This window comes from Trematomus bernacchii, unplaced genomic scaffold (assembly GCF_902827165.1).
Source record: "Trematomus bernacchii unplaced genomic scaffold, fTreBer1.1, whole genome shotgun sequence".
Classification (NCBI taxonomy): Eukaryota; Metazoa; Chordata; class Actinopteri; order Perciformes; family Nototheniidae; genus Trematomus; species Trematomus bernacchii.
The window spans coordinates 4,799,887-4,821,841 of record NW_022988066.1 but is presented as its reverse complement, the minus strand read 5'-3'; the positions used below and the strand labels follow the sequence as shown (position 1 = coordinate 4,821,841).

Here is a 21,955-nt window from a genome sequence, read left to right as displayed (position 1 = left end):
GCGGGAGCGCGCACCGGGTAAAGAGTAAACTGTCACAAATTGTAATTAATTCTAAGGCAAAATATCATTAAAAACGAAATAATTATCTTATCTCGTTGTGGTTTTGATCAATGATGATAAATTACCGAAAGGCTATAGTTTATGAAGATTCCAATGCTTTGTTAGACCTTCAAGGTTCACTTTAAAAAAAAAAATGTATCTCCGTTTTTATTTTTCCTAATCAAATGTACATTACAAGTAGTAAATGAAATTATTGATTAAGTACATGATGGGTCAGATGACGAGACACGTGCGCCAGAAACAAAATTGCATTCTTATTTATTGATAAAGGACTGAAAAGGTCAACATGTCAACAATCACAAATATGGGAAAATCCATTACCAACCAGAACAAATAAACATATTCCTTATTGCTGTAGTTAAATCGTCCTCAGAGAAGCAATCTGCTGCTGTTTCAGCATTGTGTGATTTCTGATGGAAGTGAACCCGGATAAAGGTTATAATCAACACCACTGGGCTCTGGAAATGAAACAGACACACAAATAAAGAGAACAGGTCAGAATGTTTGCACTTCCCTTACAGAGGGCCCTTCATCTTAATTATCACTATTATAAGGAACAGGTCTAGAGATAATTGCCCCAAAAGCATTGGCTGTGATTCTTTTTTTTGTCAGAGTTGAGTAGACATAATGGGAAGTGAGCCGCTCAACTTAGACTTGAAATTACCATATCACGGAAAACCTGAGAGGCAAGTGAGTCTGACCTTAATTGTGTTTTAATTGTATTTTTTGTATTTTCTTTTTTTGCACCTGTAAAAATAGGCAAACATTGGCAGGTAAGTTTTTTTCAAGATTAGTTTTTTGCCATTGAAATTCTCTTTGCGGCCACAAGAGGCTGAAGTTCACCTCTAGCACATTCTAAAAAGGACTAAGGTTGTGATGTGATAGTAAAAACAAACTGAAAAAATAGAATAAAGTAAAGCCTGTCGCGTTATTGACTTCTATGTGGATGCTTTGTTATGATATTTTGTAATTTGAAAGCAATATAACTTACGTTCAAAGCATTCAGGGATTTTTAGTTTTCCGTCGATGCACTGGGTTTGCACTGCATAACCACACTTCCTGGGTTTGTCCATGCAGTAGACTGAGACAATGTCGTTGTGTAAGACTCTGTTGGGTTGTAGGTCTTTGATCCAGATTTTTTTCCCTTTGTATAATATCCTTGCCGTCTCTATGCCGACACTGCAAGGAGCTGTAATTCGGAAGGTGAAGTAAAAACATTATAATGATTTAAAAGTGTTGTTTTGCTCCCTACACAGAAACATATGACATGAACTTTGGGGAAAAAAGCTATGGAATTGTGCTTGAATTACATTATCACCAAATATCCAGTACAGAGTGGGAACAGGAATACACAAATCAAAACTGGGAAACAGTTTTATTTCTATAAAGCTAAAATCCCCAAAAGAGCTACAAGTTCAGACAAGAAATGCACCTACCACCAACATTTGTAATGTAAAATAACTGTAGCATTGGTTGTAGCCCTACCTTTGCAAGATGGCTTTTCAGACCAATTCCCATTTTGCTGACAAACAATCTCATGGCTTCCTTTAAGCACATAGTCTCCATTGCAGCCATATTTAATTGTTTCCATATAGTCATAGTCCCTCGGTTCGCTGCTTGACATGAAGCCTCTGTCAATGTTCTCCGGTGGAGGGCAGGTCACCACTGTGAGAGGAAAAATGTAGTCATTCATCTTTTTTTAACAACTGTTTGCATAAAATCCCATCCCCAGTTGAAGTGTATTAGAACGTTTATATGAGAGATGGTGAAGACCAATGTGGTAGTAGAGTTGCATCTTATTTGAAAATGTGTCATGTGTGTCACCTTTTTCAGCTCCCACCGACAAGGCAATAGGAAGCAACATTCTACATCTTGCAATCTGATTGGATGTTCTAAACCTGCTGCTAGTGCAAGATACAGTGTCATGTTTCACAAACGGCACTCATCAAATCCTGTTCACAAATGGACTTTGTGGAAAGATTGCTTTCTTATTTGCTGATACTAAGATCAAGAATACATTTGAATTTCAGTTTTCTAAAATAAGTTTGACAATCCAAAGTGTAAAACAGTATAATATAAATGTCACTATGATTATAGTCATAACTTGCTTTACATATTCAACTTTTTAGTTATGGTTCAGATCAGTAAATTCAATGCCAGAAAACGGCTCATGGTATTTATACAGCATCTCCCTTTTCAAACCTTCATACCTTGACATTCAGGTGTCTTGGTCCAGTTGCCGAGGACAGTGCACTCTGCTCTTGCTTTGCCAACAACGATGTATGGAGGATTACACTTGTACGTCCCCCCGACACCGTAATCAACAGTGTTGCCTCTGATCCTCTTGTCATAAACAATCATACCGAAAGGTGGAATCGGAGCAAGATCACAGGTAACAGCTGTGAGAGAAGAGACAGCACATGTCATTTACGTATACTGTATATTGGTATAATGCACGCTTGTATTCTGCACTTTTCAGCTCCTGCAGTCAACATGTTGTTGCAACCTTGGGCAAGATACTCAAACCAAAGTTGATGGGATGTTGTATGTGTGTGTGAATGTGTGTGTTTCTTGGAGTAGGTGGCACCTTGCATGGCAGCCCCTGCCCCTGTATCAACGGATGTGAATGGGTGAATGCTGATTTGTATATAGAACCGCTTTGAGGGGTCATAAAGACTATATTTAGTCCCTTTACCATGGCAAATGTACACATTTATACTTAGTTTTATTTAGAACACTTACATTTGTGTAAATGTATTTTCACTGGCCTAATATCAAGTTATTGATGAAGTTACATTACTGTGGGGCTGTCTAATAAGTCCTCAGAGAATTTAAACTGAGAACAGTACTTTGTGCTGAGTGTTTTTTTCACAGCTATCTTTTTCCCTCATTTAAAAAAGAATGTAATGGATTACATACACTTGCACTCTGGTACTGGTGTGCTCCATGTTCCATCAGCAAGGCACAGGGCACTGCTGTTTCCATTCATGGTGTACCTGAGCAGAGCCATATCATTTGGTCAGTTCATGCTTGGATAAATACACAATAACACAGGTGTTGACTTAAATACTGTTAGAGCCATTTTAAATATCGATTAATCATAGGAATCTTAAAGTAGTGATCAGATGCACACAAAATAAGTTAAATATGAATTGTCATGGTTATCATTGATGCTGATATACCTCAACATTATTAAATTATGGCTATGATTTATCTTTGCACTTCATTTAGATATTGATGCAAGTCCCATGGATCTTTCTTAAAATACTTCTATAATGTAATGTGTCCATGATTAGAGGTTCTCCATTTGTAATTCAGTGTACCACCAGTGTATAAGGGACAGCAAGATGAATATCAGAGAAACTGACACATTTCAAACAACACAATTCAACAAGATGTTATTTATTTACCCTTCATCACAGGTATAGTTGATCATACTCTGGAACACAGTGTCCTCATAGTATAATTCTCCATTGGACAATGGATCAGGATGGGGACACCGTTTGGCTGCAGACGAGAACACAGGTGTTACTATTTTGTTATGAATATTGTTTAGATAGAAATAAATGTTTGCTGTACACCCTGTAACCATAATAAAGTTAAGTTGGGATCTAGCAAAGACTATGTTGACATGTTTTATGTTATTTATGTTGCCAATGAACAGACAACTTACTCTCAAGTCCTGGATATACATATTCATAATGCAGAATAAAAGAGAAACCTATTGCATATTAGTAAAAGCAACAATAAATACGTATCTGAATATTAGAAATGAAAATAAACGTATAAATAAGAGTGTGGTTATCACAATCCGTTCATCGTTCACATTGCTTCACATGCTTAATGAATATGTAATATCAAAAACAAGTATTCATTTACACAATTTAATTTCTACATTGTAAAATCTATCTGTAATTATCAATTAATAATTGTATTTAAAATGACATCACTATACAGCTAGTTTTATTTTACAAAAGTAAAAGTTTCCTTACGGTTGATATTTTGCAGAAAATTACATCATGTTTAACTTAAAAAGTAATTCAAGTGTATGAATTTGCACTACAAGATCTGTGAGAGGATCCCTAGTTTTCACGAAAAATAAAGGAGACCCACGTAAGCACATTAATTTGGTTTTTGTCCATGTTCCACTGGCAGCACACACAATCTTCCGAGGGCCGGAAACTGGGGTGTGTCCCTGTTTGCAGGACAGCGCTAACTCCACACCCGGGCTGTAGAACCTCTGGAGCCCATCCATCTCAATGTTGGCAGCCAGCTCAGGCCTAAGACATACTGCAAGGACACATGGATTTAGTGATATGTATTATAATGGCTTGGAGAAGACCGGTTTGTGATAGTTATAGACCTCCAGAATTTAAATATAAGATCATTATACAATTAAATGAATGCCATGTGCTGATTCTAAATAGAAGGAATAGGTGTTGTGTCTGCAATTATGTCACATAGCAAATCAATGTGAAGTTGCATTTGCCCTCTAAAGTTTAGGTAATATATAATTATTCTGTAAGCACATGAAGAACAGAAAATAAAGTTTAACCATTAGCTTCACAGCATATTGAAACAAACCATTTAACCATGGCAGACAACAGACCCTTCCAGAGGAATCATGCAGATCTAGCCAAATAAAACAAGTTAAAAAAAGAAAAAAGAATAGCAAATACCATTGTCATGTTGTGTTTTTACGATGGTAAAAAACACAAATGGAAATAGCAGAAACAAAGCCAGCTTGCGTTCCATCCTTTGTAGAGATGTATAGACGCTTCTCGGTTCTTTCCTGTGGCCACACAGTGAATATCTGTCCCCTGTTTCACTAATGTTTGTGTTTCTCTAAAAGTAAATAGATAAGAGCAGCATGATGTAACTTCTCACTGGCTATCCTTGTTTTGATTTGCTTGCATTTTGCAATAAGAGATTGTTCTCGTGACCGTTTACTGGAAATGAAAGCTCAAGTCGGACTTCCCCCTTGTTGCTGCAATACTATGAAACACCAGCCCATTTGGCTCCATTTTGCTATTGCTTAACTGTAGTTTCTTACTAAGTACGATTTTAGTTTTTAAATTCTTTAATCCTTTTTTCTTAATGCATATGGCACACATTTTGGCAACAAACTCTATTGCTTTAAAGGCAAGAAGTCAAAGGGAAAATATGGTGCTCATTTCAGTTTAATACTTTTTGGTCCGTGTTTCGATAAAAACATGTTTGCATGCTTTACTGTTATAACTTTTCTTATCCCTGTCTGAGTATACCTGTATTCACCCTCTGTCGTAGCGCCTGTCTCTTTAAGCTGCCCTTCCATAAACCTCAGTCTGATCTGATAGGTCATTGTTTGCTGGTCTTTTGCATCTGCACTCTTGGTGTTAAACTAATGTTGTGGTGCATGTATATAGTTGTGACATCAAAACCTTATGGAAGCCTTAAAGGTTTGTTCAAAGGAAACATTTCTACATTTGGGCTCTTTGTATTTCTCTGTAGGTTAAATGTATAGATATTGCTTTTAAAGGAAGATCTCACGTTTTACGAAATTTGACCTATACATCTATGATCTTTAGGGTCTCACCGTCTGTTAGTGCAATTTTCGTGAAGGAATTTCAACACTCATCAGACAACTTCATCAGTTATGCAGGCTGACGTGGAGTCGAAGAACCACTGAGACTTGTTTACCCATCAGTGGATATGCTCACATAATATCTTTGGACACACAGTTCAGAATTGTACTTTTACTGTAACCTCAGAACTGGGTATGGGTATGTTCTCGTTCATAGAGTCTCTCAGGAACAAAAAACACAATTTGAATCCCTTGATAAAATCAAATTTTTATTATTTGATCAATAATTACTGCTCTTACTCTTGATGTGGCCTTTGCCATATTATTACATATCCATTATTCCTGATCCAATCATTTATATTCTGTGATTGTGCACATGGTGTTTCAAATCATCCAATGCAATGTTATGCCGTTCTTGCAAGGCTTGCAGGGCTTGTGGGGCTTGCAGGGGGTGAAGTAGTACACACGGCGATTTCTGATGGAAGGGTTTTGGCCCTTATGGTGTAGTCCACCTTTCCTGGTTCTGAAAGTAAAAAAAAAGGCATAATAATTACTGAAATCATAATGTGCAGAGCAGGATGGAAACGTCATGGGGCTTCCCGACATGTGAGCCATCTGACAGACTTGTACAGCATGTACTATGTTAAAATGTTAAGGGGAAAGACCACTACAAGCTAAACCAAAACTCAGTTTAAGGCATTTTTGCCGGCTTGTTCGGAAAGAAATGGAAACAATTGTCGGAAAATAGAGCTTGAATTAGATTTACTGCACTGACAATAACTCACCCTGAAAGCACTCTGGGATGAGGAGCGTTCCGTCATTACAGGTGCTGGCCACAGGGTACCCACACCTCTCAGCTTTGTTCAGACAATAAAAGGCAACATGTTCTCCATGGAGGACTCTGTTGGGTTTCAGGTCTGCGATCCAGAGCTTCTTGGCATTGTAGTAAATACGGCCTCTTTTGATGCCAACTTTGCAAGGAGCTGAGCAGCAAAGCAGAGCAGTTTGAGCATGTTACAGGAGGTCTTCCATATCCACTCCCAGGAATATCATTTTAGTATTACAATAATATTGAAGCTACTTTTTTCAGGTTTCTTTTTGACCAACCAGGAGGCATGACATTTTCTCAGCTTTTAACAGAAACAAATCTGAACATGCTTTTGTTTTCTGACTACCAATTGACTGCTGATAATCATAAATACAGAAACTTAGCCTGAAGGTATATTTTTCCATGACTTACCTCTGCAAACAGGATTGGAGGACCAGTTTCCTGTGTTTCGGCATTGTATCTCAGCCTCGCCTTCCAGAACATAATGCTCATTGCAGGCGTACTTAACAGTCTCCTTGTAGCTATGTTCTCTCATCACAGCAAAGGTGATGAAACCATTTGGTAAGCTTGGTGGGATGGTGCAGCTCACATCTGCAATTATCAAAAAAAGATCCAAAACATGAGGGGTTATTGTTTAGTTGGCACAGTTGCAAAGGGTGTGTTGCCAAAGAAAAAAAAAAAACTATAGAAAACATTTGACAAATGCATACATGATTAAGCCACATCCTATAATTGATTCAGCCCTTAACTAAACACAAAGATGTTGAATAGAGGAAAGGGGAGGAAATCGTAAAGGAATATTATTGCGTACCTCGACACACCGGAGGCTCAGTTGCTCTTCCATCAGCCATGCAGGTTCCTCTTTCATAACTTGGTGCTTTAGGTGGGTTACATTCGTATGTCCAGCCTTGTCCGTACATGGTGGTGCTTCCACTCACTGGCTTATCGTGGGCAATTCTTCCATCTGTAGGGGGCTTGGGCAGGTCACAGTTCACAGCTATAAGAAGAAAAAATATCACACTAGACTTATACTGACATTACATCTGGAGCTTCTTTTTCTGTTAGCTTTGAAAATGCATCGACATTACAGTTTTTAAATATACTCCAAGCAGGTTCATTTTTATATAAACGTCAGGTATGCTCTGTCTGCTGTCAAAAAGAACCAAGGCAAATGTCTTGTCGAAGATAGTCTCATATGTTATAGTAGTTTGTAGACAAAAATGCATCAAGAAATTAAGTGCATCAATACAAAAAGGTAGACCATTTTGGATATTGTGTTTGATCTCTGTTGAACAATTCAGACTCTGTTCAAATGTGTATGTATATTTTCCTCCAGTACCTTTGCAGAGAGGTGCTTGATTGCTCCAGGTACCATCATGTAAACAGCTGCTTTCATTGGCTCCTTGCATGACATACCTAAATAATTGATTAAACATATTGTCATAATCTGCAAATATAACGTGACATTTTTTTTAATCCACAATTCAATCTTACCCGTCATCACATGTGAAGTTAAGCACACTCTTAAATGGAGCTTCTGTCCTTCCCCGTGCTAATGGCTGTAGAGGTCTAGGGATTGGGCACATCTTAGCTGTAGAAAAGAAGGGACAATAATGATTCTGCATATTTTATAGATTAAACTTAGATTTTCATCAATACTACATATGCATATTGTAGGAGAACCAACATGTTGGGACCAAGGATTGAATTCTTCCTCCCATTCCATCTTTTTGAAAATAAATATGCAATTACAGCAGTTCTAGTGCAGCACTTCTGAAACAGGAACTACATTGTTACAATTCAGCAGAGTGAAAGCCCGACATCCCAGTAAACTCACGGGAGCATGCCAGGTCTGACTGTGTCCATTCTCCTGTGGCGGTGCAGGTCATCCTTCGAGGGGTCGCTGTCGAAGGCAAGTACCCCTGTTCACATGTGAGGGTCAGCTCTTCTGCCACCTCGTACACGCGTTTTAGGGACAACTCATCAATCCCGTCAGTGACAGGAGGTCGGCCACATACTGGTGAAAGATCAGAATATTATTGGTCTTGGACTCAAATAAATAATGTCCACCGCACAGCAACAGCATTCTATACACCACATTAGATAATGTGTAGACTACAAATTGTGCACACTTTAGTTGATTAAAATACCTTAAATCAGGCGCAAAAGGTGCAAAAGATTACAAAAATGCAAATGGCAAGAGGAGTACTTGCCAACAAGCCCAATACAGTAATTTCATGCTCAATATAAGTAAAGGAATAAGCCAAATACTCGAATATACCTTTCTTGGGTGTTACAGTTGTGTATAAAGCTACTTGGCAAAGAACCAGCAAAGCCAACGTTGGAGCCATCTTCCTGGGATTGAAGTCTCCTCAGTATCCCCTGTGTCTGGATGGGGATGCAGGCAACCTAAGGGGCTGCTGTGTAAACTGGCCACCGGTAGCCTGCTCCAATCAGATGCCAGTGTAAGCTCCTATTGATCGAGCACAAAGGTCTTAACTCCTGCATATTTACCCAGAATCGATCTATAAACTTGATTTTGTACAAGAGCGGGCAGCATGATACTAGTTTATAAATAACAAGACACTGAGTTTAAACACACAGACACACAGACACAGACACACAGACACAGACACACACACACACACACACACACACACACACACACACACACACACACACACACACACACACACACACACACACACACACACACACACACACACACACACACACACACACACACACACACACACACACAATAATTAACAGTACATTTTAATAATTAAACTAAATAATTACAGCAATCCTGCTGGGTTATCAAACATTTATTTTGATTAGATTATGGAAAGATCAGCATATAAAAGGAGGTAGTCCCGTTTTGAAAAATAAATTGTGTGACCTCCAAAACCACTGATATCACTGAAATGATGCAATACCTAAATAGGTCACAGGATTTGTTGATAAGGAGTAATACAGCACGAGGGATACAACTAGTTAGAAATGTTATTTGAATGAAAAATGACAGCTCTTTATTATCTTAAGTGATGGATGTTTTTAATTGTTTTTCTTCCAAAAATCATAGAATTTCAGGGAAGAGCATACCTGGTTTATCAAGCCCAATTTAATTTGCTAATATTTGTCTTTTGCATAAGAAGTATTGAGCTGGTTAGGCTGCTCTGCTGGTCAGTGAACCTCAGGGAATTGGTAAACATTGAAAAACTTGAGAGATAGCATGCAAGTCAAAAGTGCAAGGGAACCCTCTTTTCAAATAAGAGGAAATATAATCCAACTGAAGCAAACACAAGCAGGAATCCAGTCAAAGACATTTAAATTATTGTATTTAAGAAAGTCTGTTGCCAGTGGGCACGATACAACATTCAAGGCTCAGTGTCAGTGTCATGCACAGAGGGGAGAAGTGCTCAGATCTTGTACTTGAGTATGGTAGAAGTCAGGGGCGCCGGAAGCAGGGGGGCCAAGGGGCCATTACCCCCCCCCCCCACACTTTACAGCCCTGCCCCACATTTTCACAGCGGCGGATGCCGCGGAACACTGTACATCCCGTTTCAATAATTCCCCTCTACTCTAAAGTCGCATCTAAAAAGAACGTGATCTGATCTAGCTGTGTATATTTTGTTATTTTTGCAAATTGAGATGATAAGACAATCTCATTAGCTACAGGCAGCGACAGAGGCTCATATATTGCATTAGGTAAAATAAAGCAGGCACACATAACAGGAAGAATATGTACATTTTAATCCAATCAAAGAGGACATTGTCACACCATTCAAATGTATCCATGTACATTACAACCAATAAAAAAGCTTAGATTTGTTTCTTTGTTACGTTGTTCTGTGTCAGCTGTTAACCTAGAATCTAGATAGATAAACTTAGCTATTGATATCGCAAACATGTCAGAAGAACCACCGCCGCATATGAAAATAAAATACAGTCAAATAAAACTGAACTTCAACAACTTCAATGTCACATCCCTGACATCCACAACTCCGGAGACTGGCCCTTCGACCCTAGAACCAGCGCAGCCAGATGAACCCCAAAGCAGCAGCTCTGCGACCGCTGAGACTGTCAAAACCACTGGCATGGTTGTACCGAAACAGGCTGGTTCCGACTGCATGGAGGTTTGTTGTCGGGACATTGAGAAGGGTAAAGCTGCACAGCTAATTGTAAATAAAAAGGAGACCGCTGGATCGTCTGGACAAAGAGAAAGGTAGCCTACTTCAATGCAGAATGGTACAAAACAGAGAGTGGTTAATTATTTGCAAAACCACTAAACGAGCCTTCTGTGAAATATGCAGATTTGCTGCTGTCAAACTTTCTCCAAATGTGGAGATGACAGCTTTGTAAATACCGGAGAAGTACCAGAGTTTAGGAATACTCTGTTACTGTACATAAGTAAAAGTCCTTCAAAATGTTACTCAAGTCAAAGTAAAAACGTATAAGCATCCAAATATAACTAAAGTACCACAAGTATAGTAATCATTAGGCAGATTGGTCCATTTCAGAATTATATATAATATGTTTTGATTATAATTATTGATGTTTTGATGTGTTTATCAAAGCTTGTAAAGGTGGAACTAATTGTAATGTTTTTTTTGCTACTGTAGCATGATGTGAATTTAATCCAGGTGTAACTAAAATCTTATTTACACAACATTTGAGCAACTTTATCACTGCATTGATGGGTAGCCTATATGTGTCTAGTGAGTGAGATTGAGCTCGTCATTAAAAATGTTTGCAGAGAAGCTAATAAACCTGTAATGCGCTTTGATTCCACACGGTGACGCACCCAATCCAAATTCCTGCAGCGGCCTCCTCCCTCCCAAGGCGTGACATCATCCGGATTGAAAAGAAGGAAGCGGCGCGGAGCAGCGTCAAGTTAAACAGATACTCAGACCACAAGCAGGAAATGTATCTCAGAAATAAAGTTGTAGGAAGAGCCTTTTAAACCCTTGCCACATCTACAAGGACTAATAATATTATACAAACATTATTTGAATGTTAACTATTCTCCTCCAAGGATTTATAGTAGGCCTATCCAAAATTGGCTACTCTGGGTTTATTAATAGAAGACTTATTATGCAGAAATGTTTAATTGGTTCCTTTTGATGTTGAAAGGTAGATGGTGGTCACTTTCATGTATTGTTTAACATCCTGAAGCCCTTTGTGCCTGTAACTGGGATTAAAGGCTGCACAGAGAAAGGGCCACAGAGACCCCAAATGGCTGTTTAGCAGTTTGTAAAATGTATTCACTCAGTTGACAGTTTAATAGGTGGCTAAAGCTAATGCAGGCCAAACAGACTTGCAATAAACCCTACCTTCAAAAGGCTTTAAAAGAAACATGTTGAAACTGGTATAGATTGTTGTTTCAATTTTATGGTTTGGGTTGCTGTTAAATTGGTTACGCAATAGCCTACTAAGAGGTAAATATTTAAAGTGCAGTTTTATTCCAAACTTTGCACTTCACATAATGACAACAATGTAGTACAACTGTAAGCCTTGATAGCTAGGCCGAGTACTAACATAAGCCAACGAGGCAAAACTAGCCTTTATCTATTCAGGCAACATCATCATGCTGCACAGTTGCTGGACTAAACTAATTCCTGCACAGTGTTGAGAGTAATATTAACATGAATAAGAATACTGTATTCTTCATAAAATATGTTTGTTGATTCAATCAGTGCATCGGGTCCAGTTCAGCCTCTATATTAATTTCAAGGATTGCAAGTATATTCACTATATTTGTATATTGAACTACAGTAAGCTACTTGAGTCAGTGTATAGTTACATTTCAACACTGCTGGGCAGATACCAGTGTAAGAAATAAAAAACAGCCTCTTCCACAATTGACTGGATAACTTGTGCAATAAACCTGCTATGTTCAATATATATATACTTGTTTGCAATTGTGCGGTACTACAATCGCTTTATGTAAAAAACTACATATATATTATTGAGGTTGCAATACTTTAACATGCTAATTATGTCACTTAGTTTTACTTAAACTTTTGCTGCTACAATTATTTTTTAGCCATGGTATTTGTCTTTATTTGTATAGTATTACTAATGACTGCCTGTCCGTTATATTATTGCATGCCTTGTTTTTCTACCTGCAATGCCACTTATGCTGTACTGTAAATTTCCCTGCTGTGAATAAATAAAGGAATTCTGATTCTGATAAAAAAAAGAATGTATTGTTTTATTTTGAAGGTACGGACCGGAAGTAGCCTGTCCCCACTGCGGCTGGCTTGGCAGCGTGCATAGCTGTCAGTGGAGCAGCCAGGGGACCGACAGGCAGGGAAAGCCCTCAGACAGTGAGTACAGTGTCTCCGGTGAACACCGCCGCTCCGCTCTCTGCTGGCTCCACACCGAGGGCTGCTGCTCTAAACGGACTGAAAAACGCTGAAAGACAGCAAGACAAAGCTGAACCATTGATTTGTTTGTAAGGTGGGGACATGGCTGATGTAAGTTCTAACGAGTCGTTCACCGGGGAAGTGGCCAATAGGTTTGCTCGCAAAGGTGCTTTGAGGCAAAAAAACGTCCACGAAGTGAAGAACCACAAATTCATAGCCCGGTTCTTCAAGCAGCCGACTTTCTGCAGCCACTGCACCGACTTCATCTGGTAAGTCTCCCACCTCCACCCCCTGACTGCTGCTGCCTGTTGCATATTGGTAACTTCAGTCGAGTAGGCTTCACTCTGCTCGATGATGTAACACAACTTCATGCTAACTTTCCCTTCTTACTCCTACAATATACACTTCTTAACGACTTTCTCACTAAGAAAGTTACAGAACATGGCTAGTCAAAAGTCGACAGTATTTTTCCTAGTAGATTTTACTCCAGGAATCTCACTACGTCGACAATTTTTCAAAGCAACGCATATGGGAGGAGTTATGCTGTTGTGTATGTTAGGAGTCGAACACTGCATCAATAACTGTGTAGGGGATGGAGTTACACTTATGTCAATGGCTGGGTCTAAGGTTCTCAAATTCGTAGCATTCCTAGTAAGAAAGCGGAAAATTAAAGCAGCCATTTTCAATGTTGTGTGACTAAGTGGCCACAGCAATTGCTTGAACCCATGTTTGAGAAGACTATAATAAACAGTAATTAAAACATTTCTGCAAGAGTCTATCAGTCTTGACAGGGAACTAAAGATAAACTGTTAAAGTCCACCTTTCTTGTTGTTTTTCCTGATAACACGTTACTGCTGTGAAGTTGCTGAGATTAGACCTGGTGAAGCCTTTGGATGAGTAATAGGTTCCCCCTTCCTGGAACTTAGTCGAGCTATTAAAGCCTCCCATCTACTGCTTTTTACAACTCCGGTATTTATTGCTTGAACTCTTGCATAGTGTAGCTGCTCACTGGCTAGATTTGAAGGAAACAGTCTGCAGTTAACTGGCATTTAGAGCACACATGGAAAAGCACTTCACCTACAGAGAACTGTCTCAGCATATCCACACATGGTTGGTATTCAGTAGAAGTGGGCAGAGACCTGCAGAGGTACAGTGTTGCCTTTATGCTGCAGTTCTTGCAATTAGTGACACAATGCATTGGGAAGGACAAAACATACGTTTGCTGTTTCTGTAGTGAGACATCAACCTAGTGTTATCTTGAGTGTGAGAGGAGAGAACTTGCAGACAGCTTGGTAGAGTTGCACCCACGTTACAGTCCTCTGCTGTTAAAGGTGGGAGTGTGATCTCAGGCCCTTTATTGCTCGAGGCTTACAACCTTGACAGTTTTACAGCATGACCTGTGGCCTACCAAGCATCACATTTTAGCAAAACAACAAACTAACTCAACATGACACTTATAGGCAAACAACTTGTGTAGTTTTCAATATTCATCCTACAGTAATAGTGTTAGTTATTGAGTCACTTTCCTGGGAAGAACATTTATTTTATGTCCTGACAATGTGTCAAATCAATAATTTTGACAGCAGTAAAACATAGACTTGATGGCCACAAGTATTAGGACAGCAGCACATTACACCCATATTGTCAAACATCTAAATCCTAAAGGAGGATATTTTGATATTAAAGCCTTCACTCCTCTTTAAAGGACAAGCTTAACTGCAGCAGCAATTGTTCCCAGTTAGCCACAAGACGCAAAGCCTTGATTTCATGGCGGAATGGCCTTCCCTAAATTGATCTTAATTAGAACTAAGGGCCATTGCCAGTTGAAAGTGTGCTGTGTTCTGAAATATTGAATGAATTACTGTACTGTGTCTGTCTGTGAGCGAGAAAAAGAAGAATAAACATCCATTTTATTCTGCCTTCTTTTTTTCACAGGGGGTTCGGAAAACAAGGATTCCAGTGCCAAGGTAAAACATGAATATGTACAATACAGTTAGGCATATGCCACAGAAAATGCAGCTTTTTTCACTAAAGGCAGTTCTTCATTTGATAATTCTGCACATACTGTCCTTTGCTGATGAAGTGCTGTACACCACTGATGTAATTTCTGGCACATTAACCATCATATTTAGGGCTTGATTAATCTTCTCATTTGCCTGATGCTCTTTAAGGCATACGTACATGCGTACAGCTAACGTGACACAATTATGTTTGAGGACCTGTGTGAATAATTGAGTTGACTGTGCCTGTGGGTATTTCAGCTCATGGCTGTCTTATGCCGAATAAGACAAGATATTATATTCATGCACCAACACTATTCACATCTCTTTCAGGATTTGTTTGCTATTTTGCTAGCAAGGCATTATTTGTTTACCCACAGCCATGGTAGTGTTATCGTGGTCATTATGTGTCAAAATTATGGAGCCTAAGCAAATGAGCCTAGAGTTAAATTTTTTCTGTGGTTCAGTAATTCTTTTGAGCTTGTTGCATGGTGCTCATAGATTTGGTTTTAAAATGACAATTATCGCAGTAATGATTGGAATGTAATGGGCTATTTAACTGTTAACTATTAATGTAGTGTGCCCTATTAAGTGAAGCCGTTTCATATTGACAACAGGCCTGTTGGCAGAGAAGCGTTTAGCATAAATAGACTAATGGAAATCTGTTTCATTTAAACTGTCTGAGGTGAAAACAGAGGTATGACAGGTGAGGCTTCTTTCAAGAAACAGAGGAGCCAGAGAGTACAATACAGGAGGATATGGAGGGTTAGGGACGTACAGAGCTCACAAATATGGAAAGATCTCGTTCCCCACGTCAGCTCCCAAAATCACCAGCATCACTGAAGGTAGATTTCCTATCAACCCGCCATTTTGAGCTTCAGCATGCATCAACTCTCAGAATTCCTCATCTAATGTGGAAACGTTTGGGCTTGCCAAAGTCCCACTCTGATGGCGAGTGCCCAGGTAACGGTGCAGATGATGTGTGTGACTGATGTTTCACTCAGATGTAGATTCTTTCATGTTGTGTTTGTACAAAAAACCGATACGAGGGTCATTCTTCAGTATTGCCGTAATTGATATTTTGATGTATTTTTTTTAAAATTGTATTTAGTCACTCAGTATATAACTATGGATCTGAACCCAAAATAGAGTAAAAGGAAAATGACACAGCATATACACAATGAGGAAATCAAGAAACAAATATAACACATAAAACAATGTCATAGTGCACTACAAGCATTTCTGGTAAGTTGCACAAACCATTATTTTCAGAGTTCATCGGTGGCACATTTTTTAAACTTTAAATATTCAGCAACATTAAAATGAAAAGAACCTGCCCTTTTTTCCTACAGGTTGTTCAGAAGAACAAAATACAGTCTCTCTCTGTTGGAGACTCAAAGATAAACACTTTGCCACTTGTTTGATCTCAGTGATTCAGAAGCTCTTCCCTTGAGAATGTCAGAGAGAGTGAGTCTTAAATACTGAATCATGACTCATCACTTAGACGGTTCATAATGTCTTGTGTGTTAGTAAGGCCTGTGACTGGGAAACATTCACATATGGGAACATGCATAATACAGTTTACAACCCAACACCCACCCTTGTATGTGATCTATCATAGAGGTGAGATGCAGTTTGCTTCTCCATATATTCTCTCCTATCTGGCTCATTAATGTGTCTGGCCAAGGTGTTGGAGTGATGACAACCTAACAGGTTTCATAACCTAACATTATCGTGAGCTTGTCCACCACCCCCCTCCTCTGCTTTCACAGCAAGTTGTAATTTTCATCCCGCGGAGATGATGTAGGAGATGACATATGAATGATTAGAAGGACGTTAAAGAGACAGTAATATTGTTTGAGAGAGGTTTCGGGGCATAGTGTTCTGGAGATTTTTCTTTTTGAAGAGAGCAGAGGATTGATTGCATGTCTCATAAGCTGTCCACTCCTTCTTTCATGATAAATCCCTGCCTGGACCTGTTAAATAAATAATGCATTCCTTATCAAGATGAAGGTCATTGGTTACACTGCAGCTATTCAAAGACAGAAAGGTCTCCACTTTATAATATCTGTTTAGCTATCAATTATTAAACTCTAGCTTCTATAAAATGAGGGTCGAGTCCTCCAGCAGAGCCAGCGAGCCTTAGTTACTACTTAAAAACGCCAAATAATGAACTGGAGACTGGCATTTCTATAACAAGAGTGACATTTAATCTTCAACGCTGCAAATGTCCCTTCTCTAAGAATAGAATGTGCTGCACAGAATTACATCATACATGTAGTTTAAAATGCTTGACATGTTAAGGTTGCATTATTTTATTCTATGTCATATATTTAGTCTAATTTAATTTGTGCTCGAATGTCTTTTTTGAAAGTCAATTGAAAAATAATATAAAGAATCTTAGTTGGAGCCTATGCTACCTGATTGAACAATGTTTGGATACACTTGAGCATTGCCCATTGTTAAACCGATTTAAATCACCAGTTTATTGTGTTGAACTTCAACTTATGTGGTAATCAAAACAAACCATTCTCAGCATGGCACTTGTAATGAAATGTCACACGAGAGTTAATTTTGAAGATAGTCGATGTTGTGGAAACAAGCAAGTTTACAGCAACCAGCTTCCAAGATGGTATCTGCATTGTTAACGATATGTCTGTCTTCACCTGGCTACTTTTCCTATGGAGTCTTATTTCAGGACTTTGGCCTGCTTCCGTTGTAAGCAGGGTATCTCAGATTAGTTTAGTTGACATTGTAATACGGCCAAGCCATTTGTACCCATGTCACTCAGCAGATTTACTGTTCAGATCTTAAGTTCACACTGACTTTTGATACTTGTACTTTGTTTCATCTCTCAAAGTTCTGATTTACCAAGGGTTAAGCTGACAGTGTAGTCCTGTTCTGAGGCATCACACTGATTCAGATAAACATATTCATAACAGGTAACTGTTGGCCTCAAAGCAGTATTCCTTAAGTCTGGGGTTCAAGTGTTTTCTTTAGACACCTTTTTTAAAAGAGTGTAATATTCTGTTCATGCTTCGATTTGTTCTTTTCAACAAAGGTACTCTTAAAACTGAAAATATATGGTCTGATACAAACCAAAAAATCTTGACTGACCCCAAAACCTTAGCTCACACATTGATGATCATGTTCCTATTGGCTTCTTAGTAAATTGGTGACATTTAAAAATGGTCCCATCAATTGCTTATTTTTACTAACTATGATTTAAGATACATACATGTTTCAACAAATTATTGAACAGTTTACTACGTGTGAAAAAACAAGGAATACAAGTTGAAGCAATAGGCTTCACTCAATGTTATTGGTTATTCCAAGAGAAGGCTAATTCCAGTGCCATACAATGTAGTGACCATAGAATTCTCATTTCCCCATCCATACACTGCTCATAACACAGATCGTATCAGGAGTTTGGATGCATTCGATGGATTTGTGTTTGCTCAAAGGTTTCTGGTTGACCTCTAATCTGTTAGGTTGGATTGGACATTTATTGGCAGGCTATTGACAACTGAATTTCACCCAAGGCTTTCCAATGTTCCCTGATGCACAAAAGAAGAAGCTAATGAGTATCGCTGTTGCCTCCCAAGAGAGAGGAGTGTTTAATGTCCAGCCATACAACTGAGGGCTTGTACAGATCAAGGCTGATGGATTTCTGACCCCTGTTTTACCCTGCTAGCTTAGGGCCTTTGGACCAATTGTTATTAGTTGCAATGGTGTTTCAGTAATGAGAATTTAAAACCTTGCTTTGTTGGTGGTTGTTTTTTTTGTAAGACCACAATGACACTGTCAGACAAATAATACTGACTACAAATGTTTTCATCCGCCCAACCCATCAATGTTCAGTGTCTTTGTTTACCTTGTGCTGCTCCGTGTTTGGACTGCACTCAGAATATCCTTGTGCACATCCGCCTCTGTGTCATCCCAATAAGGCCCTTGTTGACAGTCCATGGAAAGATAAACTCAGTGTCAATGGTCCCTGTCACACACATTTTACTATTACTTTTTTGTGTCGATTCTTTCCATGAATTTACTCTAACAGCTAATGCTGCTCAGCGGATGTTTTTTTCTCAGTCATTTAAGTGCTTCATCCTATGTTAGGAGCTTGGTTCTAATGTTCAAGTTGCAATAGTGGTCAGAGACACAAGGCAAATTGTTTACACGTAACCAGTGGCCTTGGTTCATTATACATTGCACAGTCGAAAGCGTAGGCCAATGGCTACAAATTGTCCAATGTGATGAATGAAAATATATAAGTCAAGACTTCACAACCTAACAAACCGCCAACATCCATTGGCGCCACAGCTTCATTCCTTTTGTGTGTATGATGTATGTGTCATACAGACAGTTTTGCTTTGTTTCACACTTTTATTTTTTCAGGGGGGTACACGGCCTATGAAAAGCATGTTTTTTCATGATCGACATGAATACTTATCTCAAATTAAACGTCAGGTTGCCTAAAATGAGCTGATTTTTGCCACAGTGAGTAATGCTTTAATAGTGAAATTACTAGAAAGATATTGATCTCTGCATAGCCAAGCAGATCATTTAAATTGTGCTTTCATTTGACAGCAAAATATACAGTTTGACATTATTACTTCATGAAGTTATATAGATATGTGAAAAAACCTCACTTGATTATCAAGGAGTAGTTTCCTATCAAAAAGCAATTCAATACATTTTTGTTATATCAGTGAGCAGAAAACTAGGGAGGGTGTAAAACCCTCAGTGATGAAACTTGGAAGTACTAATCCAGCAGGTCTGATATGATTTCCAGATGTTCCCAGACTCTGGGCATGCTAAACATGCATTCAATCAATGTCAAAATAAATAGGTTTCTCAGATTATTTCTCCAGCTCTGTGATGGCAAGTTATGTGTTTGTAGAAGCAATGCAAAATTAAAATAGAAATGGCAGAGGCTGGGCATCATCCCAATTAGAGCCATTAAAGCCTCAACCTTATTTTCATAAATTCATTTGGTTCTCCACGAAATGATTCTGAGAAGAAATGGTCTGTGACAGTCACATAAAAGCCCTATCGACTGCGGCCGTAGGATTCTCATAAGCCCTCAGCCTTTAAGTCGGCGCTGGGGAAACCAAAGGCTACTCTGCTGCATCTGTTGCTTTATCTCTGTCACCTTAGCGGCAGTTACTTTGGTTTTAGCTTCCTCTCTTTTGTAAAGCGGCGGTATACTTACAACAAAGGAACAGATGAATTGCTAACATCTATGATGCCAACAGCTGGATTCTGTTTTAGTAGCAAGTAGCCTCCTCTCTATTTTTCCTGTTCTTTCATCTCTGCTTTTTTTCTACCAAGTGTTGTTTCTCTGTTCGTCTCTGTCATGTTTTTTCCGGCTCACGGCCAGAAAACTACTTTTTACAGTACACTCTGATCTTTCTTACTGTCCATGTACTACAACGTATTCAATTCCTTCATCTAGTGCTGATAAAAACAAAAAAAAGTATCACTCTGATTTGGTTTGTGCTCGGTTTTTCTTCACATATATTTAAAATTAGGGTTGCCAACTGTTTGGTCCTCTATACTGTTATGGCGCAGAGTTAGTTGGCAATAACATTTTTATAGAGCTTTTGAATAGTGCAAAGCAGAGGTGTCATTGCAGTTATGTATGTGTTGCGTGTACATGTATGTGTGTGTGTGTGTGTGTGTGTGTGTGTGTGTGTGTGTGTGTGTGTTTATGAAATAGAGAGGGAAAGGGGCAGAGTTCAACATAGGCTATATTTAGAGCTGCTCCCCAGTCCCCTGAAGAGACACACTGCTATGCATAGAGTGTATGCAGTTTATGCATCTGTTTATAGGAGGACACTTGCTCTGTCTTCAGATGGCCAATGTGTGATTACTTAAGGGCTTTGTGTTAACACGCATGTGAGTCAGTTTCTTCCGATTGTATGTTGAAGCCTATTTTCTTCCTTAAAACAATGAAAAACACAACAATCACTCGGATGATAATGCCATAAAATGAACTTTTGCTTAAAGCTAATTTCTGTTCTTGGTTGTTGTTTTAATTTCAGCATATAGGTTTTAGAATAATTAAGACGTTGTTCATTATTTCTTCCTGATACAGAAATGTGCACCCATCAAAAACTGTATGTTTCAAGGCATTGTTTATCTTGTATACCTAGAAAAGAAAGACACAGCAAGTGATTCAGTTTAGTAAGTTCAAACATGAGAACAATCTGGAAGACAGTGCAGTAAACTGGTACAGTAACAATGGTGCAGAACAAACTGCAAGCCAATGCACTGCCCATGAACAACATAATCCAAAATCACATAAGTAATTTGTGGGCGGCATGGTTGGTCAGTGGTCAGCCCTGACCTCACTACAAGCTACAGTAACGTCTCACCAAACCATAGTTTTGTGTTTTCTGTCATCACTAGCCGAAGAGCTTAGTTTTGTTTGGTTCCTTTCAATACATTAGAAAATCTTATAACATTTGTAAACAGTTCTTTTCTATTAAGAATTTTAGTCCCCAGAAATGCTTGCCAAATAGTTGGGTTTTTGCCAGAGCCTAGTATTAATAATCTGTATCCTGATAGGCACACCTATCAACCAACAGTATGACTGTACCAATATTGGTGTGGTTCTTTTCCTTATTACATTTGAACATGTTTGTCACGCTCACAGAGAGTTTACCCTGTCGAAACTATAGTAATTGCTTTGGTGTATGACTACGTTTGTGATTAGGACCATGACCTGTAATGCTCCCGGTGCCTAAAGAGATACGGCCTGTCTGACAGTGACCATAATAACTAACGCTCTGTGTCCTGAAACCTCCCCAGCTGTAAAAGGACCACCACCACAGATGTATGTTCACCAAAAAAAGTAGAAACAACTTGTGGGTATAATTATTATTATTACTTTCATTCCACAGTGCTCTTTAATCCATACACACACACAAAACGTACTCACTATTAGTAATATGAATGCAGGATAATTACAATAGGCTTTGAGTTATGTTGCTCACTTGTCACATGCAGAACAGTAACAAAAACAAGGTCACACTAGCTCTTAAACTTGTTTCTGCTCATTTGACTTGCTGCTCACCTCTCGTCCAGTCTTCAGGTGAAGACAGCACTAACCTGTTGGACAAACAGGACC

The 21,955-nt window shown here is 38.8% G+C and overlaps 3 protein-coding genes across 3 annotated transcripts in view; 1 reads left to right on the top strand and 2 right to left on the bottom strand.

Annotated features, from left to right (window-relative positions):
• Positions 1-301: 301 nt before the first annotated feature.
• LOC117474562 (beta-2-glycoprotein 1-like) lies at positions 302-4,972 on the bottom strand. The gene is made up of 8 exons (XM_034120406.1): positions 4,740-4,972; positions 4,174-4,350; positions 3,471-3,567; positions 2,980-3,056; positions 2,271-2,459; positions 1,546-1,725; positions 1,052-1,249; positions 302-518 (listed from the first exon to the last, which is right to left on the bottom strand). The coding sequence occupies exons 1-8, from the start codon at positions 4,813-4,815 to the stop codon at positions 454-456; spliced, it is 1,059 nt and encodes a 352-aa protein (XP_033976297.1). The 5' UTR covers positions 4,816-4,972; the 3' UTR covers positions 302-453.
• Positions 4,973-5,871: 899 nt separating this feature from the next.
• LOC117474553 (beta-2-glycoprotein 1-like) lies at positions 5,872-8,890 on the bottom strand. Its single transcript, XM_034120393.1, has 8 exons — positions 8,734-8,890; positions 8,290-8,469; positions 7,947-8,043; positions 7,792-7,868; positions 7,264-7,449; positions 6,864-7,043; positions 6,409-6,606; positions 5,872-6,146 (listed from the first exon to the last, which is right to left on the bottom strand). The coding sequence occupies exons 1-8, from the start codon at positions 8,801-8,803 to the stop codon at positions 6,028-6,030; spliced, it is 1,107 nt and encodes a 368-aa protein (XP_033976284.1). The 5' UTR covers positions 8,804-8,890; the 3' UTR covers positions 5,872-6,027.
• A 3,866-nt stretch (positions 8,891-12,756) lies between these two features.
• Positions 12,757-21,955, top strand: part of prkcaa (protein kinase C, alpha, a) — a 143,523-nt gene continuing 134,324 nt past the window's right edge. The window contains exons 1-2 of the mRNA XM_034120385.1: positions 12,757-13,092; positions 14,759-14,790. Coding sequence (XP_033976276.1) covers positions 12,926-13,092; positions 14,759-14,790 — 199 coding nt within the window. The 5' untranslated portion in view covers positions 12,757-12,925. The remainder of the gene's footprint in view (positions 13,093-14,758; positions 14,791-21,955) is intronic.